The sequence below is a fragment of the Somniosus microcephalus genome, chromosome 34 (genome assembly GCF_052327205.1).
Source record: "Somniosus microcephalus isolate GS21.2 chromosome 34, FLI_Smic_1.0, whole genome shotgun sequence".
Classification (NCBI taxonomy): Eukaryota; Metazoa; Chordata; class Chondrichthyes; order Squaliformes; family Somniosidae; genus Somniosus; species Somniosus microcephalus.
This window is the reverse complement of record NC_141020.1, coordinates 9,289,708-9,302,485: the sequence shown is the minus strand read 5'-3', so window position 1 is coordinate 9,302,485 and position 12,778 is coordinate 9,289,708. Positions and strand designations below refer to the sequence as shown.

Below are 12,778 nucleotides of genomic sequence, written 5' to 3'. Positions count from 1 at the left end.
TCTTTTCGACTACTGAGGTAAATCTACTGGGGTATATTATCTCGGGAAACAAGATTAAACCAGATCCAGAACGCCTGCGACCATTGATTGATTTACCTTGTCCTACTAATTCTAAGGCTTTGCAACGAGTTGTTGGACTGTTATCTTATTATTCTAATTGGATTGCAAACTTTTCGCAGAAGATCCGGCCCCTTATTCGGGTTACGACACATCCTCTATCATGGGAGGCCAGGACGTGTTTTGATAATTTCAAAAAGGATATCCTTGGAGCAGTTGTGCATTCTATTGATGAGCAGGTTCCCTTTGTGATTGAGACGGACGCTTCCGATTTTGCAATTGGGGCTACTCTGAACCAAAATGGAAGACCTGTAGCCTTTTTCTCACGTACTTTGAACAATAGTGAGAAAAGACACTCCTCAATAGAGAAAGAGGCGTATGCAATAGTAGAAGCACTGTGTAAATGGAGACATTATTTATCGGGGCGACATTTTACGTTGGTAACTGACCAAAAATCTGTGTCCTTTATGTTTGATGTCAAACATTTTGGAAAGATCAAGAATGATAAAATAATGAGGTGGAGGATTGAGTTGGCATGTTACCATTTTGATATAGTTTACCGTCCGGGGAAGGATAATGTTGCTGCTGATGCGCTGTCGAGGGCTTATTGTTCTGTGATTCACGGAGATACGCTTATTAATCTTCATAATGCTTTGTGCCATCCTGGTGTTACGAGGATGATACACTTCGTACGCAGTAAGAATTTGCCCTTTTCAGTTGAAGACGTCAAGTGGATGACTTCATCATGTTCTATCTGTGCTCGGTGTAAACCGAATTTCTTTAAGCCTCAACGAGCTCATCTTATAAAGGCTACTTCTCCTTTTGAACGTTGATTTTAAGGGGCCTCTTCCTTCAACGACTCAGAATCGATATATATTTACTGTTGTGGATGAGTTTTCAAGGTTCCCTTTTGCTTTTCCTTGCGCAGACGTATCAGCTGCTACAGTTATCAAATGTCTGACTCAACTTTTTGTCATCTTTGGGATGCCTGCGTATATCCATTCGGATCAGGGAAGTTCTTTTATGTCTTCCCAGTTGAAGGAATACCTCCAGAGTCGGGGAATCTCTACTAGCAGAACTACCCCGTATAATCCCCAGGGTAATGGACAGTGCGAACGATATAATGGGGTGATCTGGAAGGCAGTTATGTTGGCTTTGACATCCCGGAATCTTAAGAATACACAGTGGGAAATGGTATTGCCTGATGCCCTGCATTCCATTAGATCATTGCTTTCAACGGCTACTAATGTGACCCCCCATGAAAGGCTCTTCAACTATCCACGGAGATCCACTACGGGATATTCGGTACCTTCATGGCTTACTATGCCGGGACCTGTGCTGCTTCGACGCCATGTTAGATTGTCAAAATATGATCCTTTAGTGGAGGAGGTGGAGCTGTTGGAGGCAAATTCCCAATATGCTCATATTCGATTCTAAGATGGGAAAGAAAGTACTGTTTCAATTAAAGACTTGGCTCCTTGTGGTGGCTAGCCCTCTTCTGAGGATATTAACAATAGTCATGATTCAGATAATGTGGATGTCGTCACAGATACTACGAATATTTCCAATCCTATTGCAGATAATTATAATTCTATTAGTCAGCCCTCGATGGATGTTCATGACCGTCCCAGTTTACCTCCTGATGGGATTTCTAATCTGGAAACCGTTGATAATCAGGATATGGATAGCCTTCCTGCAGAAGATACTTCTGTGTCTCCTGGTGTGGGAGGGCAAGGAATTTCACCAAGGTTAAGAAGGTCGACACGAACAAGATATCCGGTTGACCGATTGAAAATGGACTTTTAAAATAATTTGATAGTAATGTTTTAAAATTGTTGAAATATTATATTTGTATTGTTTTAGTTATAAATAATTAATTGTAAATTGTAAAGGTTACCTAGGTTGGAGTATGTTTTAAAAGGAGGGGTGAATGTGGTGATTATTCTTGTTTTGTAAGAAGTATTGTGATTGGTTGTTTGTTTCCTGCCTTGAGATATATGCTGTAAACTCATTGGTAGTTGATGTCATGTGATTTGTGGTGGCCATCTTAAATTCAGTTCTTTACAGCCTTGGTTGGGACTGGGTGTTGAAGATGTGCTGCTGGGTTTTTAAGGTTAATAAAGCCTAGATTTAGAAAGGCAAATCTACTCTTTATTTCACCCCCCACCCCCCACTGCGCCCCTGCTCGATCTTGGCGTCTTCTGCCTCGCTCTGGAAGAAAGAAACAGGCAACCAGAGTTTTTGCTCCTGCTTCCCATCCAATGACCCCCCATTGCTGGAAAGAGCAAGTGTGTGGACGTCGGGCTGTGATGCTTCACGGTCGAATATCCTCCTAACACTCACTACCTAGGCTTACATATGAAGTGACTACTTGGGGGTGGGGTGACGTGGCAATCGAGTGGAGGAAGAAAAGTTGGGGAGAAAATGGGGTCATGATGTGAGTTGTACTCTACAACTCAATATTCTGTCTTAACATTGTGAAATGTAACTGCAATTAAATTAAAACGGATCTTAAATCGATATTCAAATGTGTTTGGAATGACTCCCAACAGTAGAGACTTGGCTGGGGCGAGTTAATGGGCCCCACATGGGGAGAGTGCACCTAAAATCAGCAGGGGACTGTGTCCGTGACCGAAGAACTGCTGGAACAACTGCATCAGCTCAACATTCCACTTTACCATTAATCTCAATTGTGTGTGGTTTGGGGAGGGGTTAAATAGCTTGCTCATAAAGCTCTGCTGCCCCCTATTCTAACTCGCACCAGGTCCCGTTCACCCATCACCCCTGACCTATATTGGCTCCCGGTCCAGCAATGCCTCTTTTATTTTTAAAATTCTCATTGCTGGTTTTCAAATCCCTCTGTGGCCTTGCCCCCTCCCCATCGCTGTAACCTCCTCCAGCCCTACAACTCTCAGATCTCTGCGCTCCTTCAATAGTGGCCTCTTGCGCACCACCCCCAATTTTCATCGCCCCACCATTGGCGGCCGTGTCTTCAGTTGCCTGGGCCCCAAGCTGTGGAATTCCCTCCTTAAATATCTCTATCTTTGACAGTCAAATTTTGTCTGGTAATGCTCCTGTGGGATGTTTTACTACGTTAAAGGCGCTATATAAATGCAGGTCGTGCGTGTGTAACCTGCCCTTCAAATTCATTGGTTGGAGTGGAGGGGTCTCAAACGCTTGGTGGGGAAGGAAGCAACAGGGAACTAGGCTGTGACCAGAGGTGGGGAGAGACGACTATCTCTCTAGCGGACACGATTCTTTCTGCTGGCCTCCATTGGAGGTAAAGCTCCTAACTCAAAGCTCTGTGCTTGCCTGACCGTGTACAAACAAAGCTTCCACGTATCCTATCGCACTTCAGTTTGAAACTAATATTGGAGAGCGAGCGAGCGAGCAAATAAATCAGGAGCCACCCAAACCGGTTCAGAAGGATTCGACTCTTTCAGGAAATTGGGCCAATTAGAAAAAGACTTGCATTTCTTTAGCTCATTGTCAAAGAGCTTGACTTCCACCAAATGACTTTGAAGTGGAGTGACTTATGTTGGCAGCCACTTTGTACACAGCAAGGTCCCATAAACAGCAACAAGATGTTTCAGGTTGATGAGTGCTTCAGGAGAACTTCTTGCTCTTCAAATGCCAAAGGATCCTTGCTGACTATTGAAACTGCTGGGACAGACAGTCAGAGCCTCAGTTTAACATGGGTGGGAGTAAAGAAGCACAATAGAGAGTAGGTGTTGAATGGAACAGTTCTAGAGAGTATTAAAAAAAGGTGGCTGGGAAGCAAGAGGATTATAAGAACATAAGAAATAGGAGCAGGAGTAGGCCAATCGGCCCCTCGAGCCTGCTCTGCCATTCAATAAGATCATGGCTGATTTGATCATAACCGCCAATCTACTATCAGAGAACCATCTCCTGAATCTAACAGAATTAGACACACGAAATAGGAGCAGGATCAGGCTACACGGCCCCTGGGTCCGCTCCGCTACCCACAGGGTCATGTCCGATCTGAACAGAGACTCATGTCCAAATTCCTGCCCGCTCCCCGTAACCCTTAATTCCCTTTACTTCTAGGAAACTGTCTATTTCTGTTTTAAATTTATGTAATGATGTAGCTTCTACAGCTTTTTGGGGCAGCATATTCCATGGACCTACCACCCTCAGTGAAGTAGTTCCTCCTCATCTCAGTTTTGAAAGAGCAGCCCCTTATTCTAAGACTATGCCCCCTAGTTCTAGTTTCACCCATCATCGGGAACATCTTCCCTGCATCCACCCGATCCAACCCCTTCACAATCTTATATGTTTCAATAAGATGGCCTCTCATTCTTCTGAACTCCAATGAGTAGAGTCCCAATCTACTCAACCTCTCCTCATGTGTCCAGCCCCTCATCCCCAGGATTAACCGAGTGAACCTTCTTTGTACTGACTCGAGAGCAAGTATGTCTTTTCTTAAGTATGGACACTAAAACTGTATGCAGTATTCCAGGTACGGTCTCACCAATACCTTGTACAACTGAAGCAATACCTCCCTATTTTTATATTCTATCCCCCTAGCAATGAAAGCCAACATTCCATTGGCCTTCTTAATCACTTGCTGCACCTGCATACTAACCTTTTGAGTTTCGTGCACCAGGACCCCCAGATCCCTTTGTACTTCAGTACTTTCCAGTTTCTTGCCATTAAGATAATAACTTGCTCTACGATTTTTCCTGCCAAAGTGCATAACCTCACACTTTCCAGTATTGTATTCCATCTGCTAAATCTCTGCCCACTTACTTAGCCTGTCTATGTCCCCTTGCAGGTTTTTTTATGTCCTCCTCACTCACTACTTTCCGTCCCATCTTTGTATCATCTGCAAACTTTGATATGTTACACTCGGTCCCCTCCTCCAAATCGTTAATATAGATTGTAAAGAGTTGGGGACCCAGCACTGACCCCTGCGGAACACCACTAGTTACTGATTGCCAGTCTGAGAATGAACCATTTATCCCAACTCTCTGCCTTCTGTTAGATAGCCAATCCTCTATCCATGCAAGAATATTACCCCCAATCCCGTGATTTTTTATCTTAAGCAATAATCTTTTGTGTGGCACCTTGTCAAATGCCTTTTGGAAGTCTAAATACACTACGTCCACTGGTTCCCCTTTATCCACCCTATATGTTACTTCCTCAAAGAACTCCAGCAAATTTGTCAAACATGACTTCCCCTTCATAAAACCATGCTGACTCTGTCCTATTAAATTATGATTATCCAAATGTCCTGTTACTGTCTCCTTAATAATGGACTCCAAAATTTTACCTACCACAGATGTTAGGCTAACCGGTCTATAGTTTCCAGCCTTCTGTCTACTGCCCTTTTTAAATAAGGGCGTTACATTAGCAGTTTTCCAGTCTGCCGGGACCTTTGCCGAGTCCAGGGAGTTTTGGAAAATTATTACCAATGAATCCACAATCCCTACCGCCACTTCCCTCAAGACCCTAGGATGTAAGCCATCAGGTCCAGGGGATTTATCCGCCTCGAGTCCCATTATTTTACCAAGTACCACTTCCTTAGTGATTTTGATTGTGTTTAGCTCCTCCCCCCCTATAGCCCCCTGTTTGTCCAGTGTTGGGATATTCTTAGTGTCTTCTACTGTAAAGACTGATACAAAATATTCATTCAGTGTTTTTGCCATCTCCATATTTCCCACCATTAATTTCCCGGTCTCATCCTCTAAGGGACCAACATTTACTTTAGCCACCCTTTTTCTTTTTATATAACTATAAAAACTCTTACTTTCTGTTTTTATATTTTTTGCTAATTTACTTTCATAATCTATCTTCCCTTTCTTAATCAATCTTTTTGTTATTTTTTGCTGTCTTTTAAAGTTTTCCCAATCCTCTATCCTCCCACTAGATTTGGCTACCTTATATGCCCTTGTTTTTAGTCGAATACTATCCTTAATTTCTTTACTTAGCCACGGATGGCTGTCTTTTCTTTTACACCCTTTTCTTCTCAGTGGAATATATATTTTTTGGAAGTTGTAAAATAACTCCTTAAATGTACACCACTGATCATGTATCGTCTTACCCTTTAATCTATTTTCCCAATCCACTCTACTCAATTCCACTCTCATACCTTCATAGTCTCCTTTATTCAAGCTTAGCACGCTTGTTTGAGATCCAACCTTCTCACCCTCTAATTGAATATGGAATTCAACCATGTTATGGTCACTCATTCCAAGGGGATCCTTTACTAGGACATTTTTAATTAATCCTGTCTCGTTACACAGGCAGATCTAAGGTTGCTTGCCCCCTGGTCGGTTCAGTTACATACTGCTCAAGAAACCCATCCCTAATACACTCAATGAACTCATCCTCAAGGCAGCCCTGCCCAATTTGATTTGTCCAATTAATATGATAGTTAAAATCCCCCATAATTATAGATGTTCCCTTATTACAAGCCTAAACTATTTCCTGATTGATACTCCGTCCAACAGAGTTGCAACTGTTCGGAGGCCTATAGACTACGCCCACTAGTGTTTTTTCCCCCTTATTATTCCTTATCTCCACCCAAACTGTTTCATTATCCTGATCTTTTGACCCAATATCATTTCTCTGTGTTACAGTGATTTCTTCCTTTATTAACATAGCCACCCCACCTCCCCTTCCTTCCTGCCTGTCCTTCCTGATCGTTAAATAACCTGGTATGTTTAATTCCCAGGCATTGTCACCCTGCAGCCATGTTTCTGTAATGGCCACAAGATCATACCCATATGTAGTTATTTGTGCCATTAACTCGTCTATTTTGTTACGAATGCTACGTGCATTCAGATAGAGAACTTTCAAATATGTTTTGTGACACTTAGTTCCTGCTTTTGCCCTTTTTACTTTACCTTTTACTCCATACCTTCTGCCCCTTCCTGACACGCTCTGGTTTTTAATTTCCCCACTGCTACCTAAGTCTATGACCTTCTCTGTTGTCATTTTTATTATTTGCTCTCTAGGAACCTCCCCCCCCACTAGTTAGTTTAAAGCCCTCTCTACAGCCCTAGTTATATGATCCGCCAGGACTCTAGTCCCAGCACTGGCCAAGTGAAGCCCATCCCAACGGAACAGCTCCCTCCTGCCCTAGTACTGGTGCCAGTGTCCCAGGAAGCAAAACCCATTTCTCCCACACCAGTCTTTGAGCCACGCATTTAACTCTCTAATTTTATTTGTCCTAGCCAAATTCGCTCGTGGCTCAGGTAATAATCCAGAGATTATTACCCTTGAGGTTCTGTTTTTTAATTTGACCCCTAGCTGCTCATACTCCTTTAACAGAACCGGTTTCCTAGTCCTATCTACGTCATTTGTACCAACATGGACCACGACAACTGGATCCACCCCCTCCCACTGCAAGTTTCTTTCCAGCCCAGAGGAGATGTCCTTAACCCTGGCACCGGGTAGGCAACACAGCCTTCGGGACTCTCGCTCTCGGCTGCAGAGAACTCTATCTATCCCCCTAATAATACTATCCCCTACCACTACAACATTTCTATTTACTCCCCCCTCTTGAATGGCCCCCCGTTCCACAGTGCTGTGGACAGGTTGCTCATCCTCCCTGCAGTCCCTGCTCCTGTCCCCACAGGGAGTAAGAACCTCGAACCTGTTGGACAAGGGCAAGGGCTGCGGCTCCTCCAGCTCTAACTCCTGGATCCCCGTACCTGCCTCACTCGTAGTCACACCGTCCTGTCCCTGAGCTACATCTGAATTAATTAACTTCATAGGTGTGACCACCTCCTGATACACAAGAGTCCAGGTACTTCTCCCCCTCCCTGATGTGTCGCAGTGTCTGAAGCTCAGACTCCAGCTCATCAACACGGAGCTGGAGTTCCTGTAGCAGCAGACACTTGTCACAGACGTAATCACCGTGAGCCTCAATGGGGTTCACCGGCTCCCACATCTCGCAACAGTAACACATCACCTGCTCCATTCTATGTAATTAATTCAGCTCATTGAAAGTCAGCCCAGTGTACGAGGACAGTGAGAAATATAACTTTTAAAAATTCGTTTATGGGATGTGGGCATCATTGGCAAGGCCAGCATTTATTGCCCATCCCTAATTGCCCCTGGAGAAGGTGGTGGTGAGCCGCCGCCTTGAACCGCTGCAGCGCGTGTGGTGAAGGGACTTCCACAGTGCTGTTAGGGAGGGAGTTCCAGGATTTTGACCCAGCGACGATGAAGGATCGGCCGATATACTTCCAAGTCAGGATGGTGTGTGACTTGGAGGTGGTGGTGTTCCCATGCGCCTGCTGCCCTTGTCCTTCTAGGCGGTAGAAGTCACGGGTTTGGGAGGTGCCGCTGAAGAAGCCTTGGCAAGTTGCTGCAGTGCATCTTGTAGATGGTACACACTGCAGCCACGGTACGCCGGTGGTGGATGGGGTGCCAATCAAGTGGGCTGCTTTGTCCTGGATGGCGTCGAGCTTCTTGAGTGTTGTTGGAGCTGCACTCATCCAGGCAAGTGGAGAGTATTCCATCACACTCCTGACTTGTGCCTTGTAGATGGTGGAAAGGCTTTGGGGCATCAGGAGGTGAGACAATCGCCGCATCTTTTTAAAAATTCATTCATTGGATCTAGATGGCGCTGGCAAGGCCGGCATTTATTGTTCTTGAGAAGGTAGTGGTGAGCTTCCTTCTTGACAACCGAGTGGCTTGTTAGGCCATTTCAAAGGGGCAGTTAAGAGTCAACCGCATTACTGTGGGTCTGGAGTCACATATCGGCCAGACCGGGTAAGGACGGTAGAGTTCCTTCCCTAAAACGACATTAGTGAACCAGACGGGTTTTTAACGACAATCCGGTAGTTTCACGGTCGCCAGTACTGATGCGCCAGTACTGATTCTAGAGAGAATAGAAACCAAACATATTGCACCTGCTGAGGGATGAATGTCAAAGAGATGCAGCGTGGGGGAATTAGACAAGCCTCAGACGTTGGAATGCAAATTAAGAAGTTGGATGTTCTCAGAAGAGAGATGGTAAGAAATTAATCTTCAAAAATTCTGACGGGAAGTTGATCAATTTGTCTGGATTAATTTTTTTTTTTGCACATTCGTGACACATTCAAAAACGAGGGCACACTATCTACCAAGCTGTAGAACCAATTGTTACAAAGAGCAATAGATTGGTCGGACAGGCAATAGTATGTATAATTAAGAGACAAGCTGGCAGCATTTCTAGAGGGATTTGGTGGGTTGATCAACTGAAGAGAGCCGATCCATATTCCCGTCAGGACCACATCACTAATATCCGGTTTGTGAAACTTGACGAAAGGTGACGTGTCACAATTTAGCTCGTCACATGTCGCAAAGTGCTTGACGTACAACCAATGACTTTGAAGCCCAGTGACTGATGCCAACCAGGTCCCATAAACAGCGAACGAGATGTTTCACGTTGGCGAGGGCAGCGGTAGAACTTCTCGCTCTTCAGATGCCACAGGATCCTTGCTGTCTATTGAAACCGCTGGGCTAGACAGTCTGAGCCTCGGTTTAACATGGGTGGGAGCAAAGAAACGCTGAAAATTAGGGGGGTGCGCAAGAGGCTACAATTGGAGGAATGCAGAGATCCGAGGGTCGTAGAGCTGGAGGAGGTTACAGAGATAGGAGGGGGAGGTCGAGGCCAAGGCTGTGAAGTTTTGCATAACCCATTTTATTTTGGTTCAGTGTCTGACACTCCATTACTATTTTTGCAAAGCTAAAGCACAAGGAAGCCTCCTAGTGAGAGCCAACACCACCGGAATGGAACCCTTCATCCAGTGATGGTGGGTACCCTCGAGTGGAACGATGCTCCGGTGATGGTTGGCGGCATTGAGTTTGGACCCATTCCCCTCCCACCGTGGTGGTTCGCACCGTTGAGAATGGAACTGTGCTCCGGTGATGTTTGGCGCCCTGGAGTGGAACCATTCCCCCAGTGATGGTTGGCTCCAGGTGAGAATGGAACCGTCCCTCCAGTGATGGCTGGCACTGTTGAGAATGGAACTGTCCCCCTGGTATTTGGATGCCACCCTTGGAGAGTGAAAGGGAATGAAATGTCAGAAATAAAAATTCAAAAAAAAAGCCAGACCCACATCAGAATCAAACCAAAAAGCAGTTATATTTAGTATAAAGGCATCCAGTGTTTACACTATATATATATAAAATAAAAAGAATGTAAAAAAAAAGCCAATAAAATGGACATCCTACAGACAGAGCATTCCAGCCAGTATCCCACCACAGATAAAGCAACTTTCTTCCCTCCCACATTCAATCTGGATAAACCCATTTCTTAGCGCACAATTCTCCTTACTCTCCCCGCCCCCCCCCCCACCCACCCCACAAAAGTTAGCCATGATCCTCTCCCCACCCCCCCCCCCCTTCCGATCTCACAATTGGCACAGAGTGCTGAAGGTCCCCTCGTTGCAGAAGTGACAGTACCAGTAGGGGGCGCACAGCTCGCGGTAAGATACACAACCGATGGGTAGGAAGCATCCCAGGCTCGCTTTCACACACGCAATTATTCCCCGCCCGCCCCCCCGTATTCCGATTCCGCTGCATCCTGACCGATCGATGGAGGTTTCCTTCGACAATAGTTTCTTTGGAAAAGTAAGAAAAACTCTGCAGGAAGAGCAGTGGTCCCCTAACCCGACTCCCACCAGCGCTAAACCAGACTAAGATGAAAGTCCAAACAAACAAGAGAATGAAAGGGGGCTGTTCAACCCCAGACAATGCAACACCCACCCATCCCCCTTTTAAAATGGTAAACTAGCTGACCTGCCTGGTTCTGTGGTCCCTCAAGGTCCAGTTCCATTACATTCACCCACTGGTGTCGTGTTTCTGAATCGTTCCGTTAAACCAACGTAACCAGGTTCTCCCGCCCACCCCACCTGAGGGTCACAACTCCTCCAAGCGGCCTGTTGCTCGAGGGTCAGTCTCGGCATGGGCGGGGGAGTCTGCACCTGCGACTACACCCGCCTCGCCATGAGCTCCTGAGTTTAATGGGTGGGCCGTTTCACTTGGCGTGAGGAAGCTGGGATACCCACCTCCCAATGAGCGGAGGTCCCTTTCTCTCTCTCTCTCGCTGGAAAACAAAGTGGGAACAGTAACGGCACTGGACCTCTGCTCGATCAATACCGTCGCAGCTGGGCAGACCTTTAATGAAGCCCCCCCACCCCCCACCCTGAGCACGTGGAGTGCCAGGGCTGTAGGGCAATGGTGAGGCATGCTGAAGGCTACACGATGAGCAACTTCTACATACAGATCATCCTGAATTGGGAGGGGGATGTCGCAGGGGCTGATTCCCAGCGGAGCCCATGATAAGAACAGAAACAGGAGCTGGCCATTCGGCCCTTCGAGCCTGCTCCGCCATTCAATAAGATCATGGCCGATAAGGAAAGACGTTACAATTTGCCTGATTTGGACTCCTCCATTTCACAATTCGCGCCCGAGGTGGGTAGATAGATAGATCGCCATTTTAGGTTGGTGGGAACAGAATCGCATCAAAGTTCTTCCCTCACCTCCACGAGATTGAAGTCAAATAGACTCCACCATAAGGGAAACATTCATTTTAAAAGCCATCTCATAACCAGAGACAGTGAGCGTTGACAAGGAAGCAGTCTCTCTCTCTCTCTCTGCATCATTTTTTTTTGGTTGACCCTGACATTTCCGCCCAGTCACGGTCAAGAATTAACAAAAGAAAATTGGAAAAAAAAAAAAAATCGGGATGGTTCTGAGGAAAGTAAATTACCCGAAAGACGAACGAACGGACCCAACAACCCGTCACCATTATTTTAATAAATGAAAAAAAAAAGGAAAAAAAACTATTAATACATTCCCCTCCCAAAAATCAAGAACTCCAAAAAGGCAGAATTGGAAGGCAGAGAAGAGAACAAATTTAAACTCATTTTTGAAACCGGTTGGAGAAATGTTTATCATCCCCCTGCCCACACAAATTTTTATAAATTTTTTTTGGTTTTTTTAAATTAAAAAAAAGTCTTTGCGCTCTCCCCCACGAGGAGAGTGGTGTCTGATTTGTCTGGTTATTGGCAGTACTGTCCCGACTTCAGACGCGCTCTCATGCCCATTTGTGACTTGCAAGAAGATCGGTGATGTGAAAACTATGTCGAACTCAGGCGCTGCATCTCCTGCCGGACAGCTGAAAGAAAAAAAAGAAACGAACGAAACTTGCATTTATGTAGCACCTTCCACGACCTCAGAACATTCCAAACACTTTACAGCCAATGATGCAGTATAATGTGGATAAATGTGAGGTTATCCACTTTGGTGGCAAAAACAGGAAGGCAGATTATTATCTGAATGGCAATAGATTGGGAGAAGGGGAAGTGCAAAGAGACCTGGGTGTTCTTGTGCACCAGTCGCTAAAGGTAAGCATGCAGGTGCAGCAGGCAGTTAAGAAGGCAAATGGTATGTTGGCCTTTGTAGCGAAAGGGTTCGAGTACAGGAACAAGGATGTCTTGCTACAGTTGTACAGGGCCTTGGTGAGACCACACCTTGAGTATTGTGTGCAGTTTTGGTCGCCTTATCTGAGGAAGCATGTTCTTGCCATGGAGGGAGTGCAGCGAAGATTCACCAGACTGATACCTGGGATGGCAGGAATGACGTATGAGGAGAGATTGTGTCGATTGGGCTTATACTCACTGGAGTTTAGAAAATTGAGAGGGGATCTCATCGAAACCTATAAAATTCTGTCAGGCCTGGACAGACTAGATGCAGGAAG

General features: G+C 45.5%; 1 protein-coding gene across 4 annotated transcripts in view; it reads right to left on the bottom strand.

Annotated features, from left to right (window-relative positions):
- Positions 1-10,140: 10,140 nt before the first annotated feature.
- The window catches only part of vaspb (vasodilator stimulated phosphoprotein b), a 99,583-nt gene continuing 96,945 nt past the window's right edge, over positions 10,141-12,778 (bottom strand). For all 4 annotated transcript variants that reach the window (XM_085973349.1, XM_085973352.1, XM_085973351.1 and 1 more), the window contains one exon: positions 10,141-12,196. In XM_085973349.1, coding sequence (XP_085829475.1) covers positions 12,159-12,196 — 38 coding nt within the window. In that variant the 3' untranslated portion in view covers positions 10,141-12,158. The remainder of the gene's footprint in view (positions 12,197-12,778) is intronic.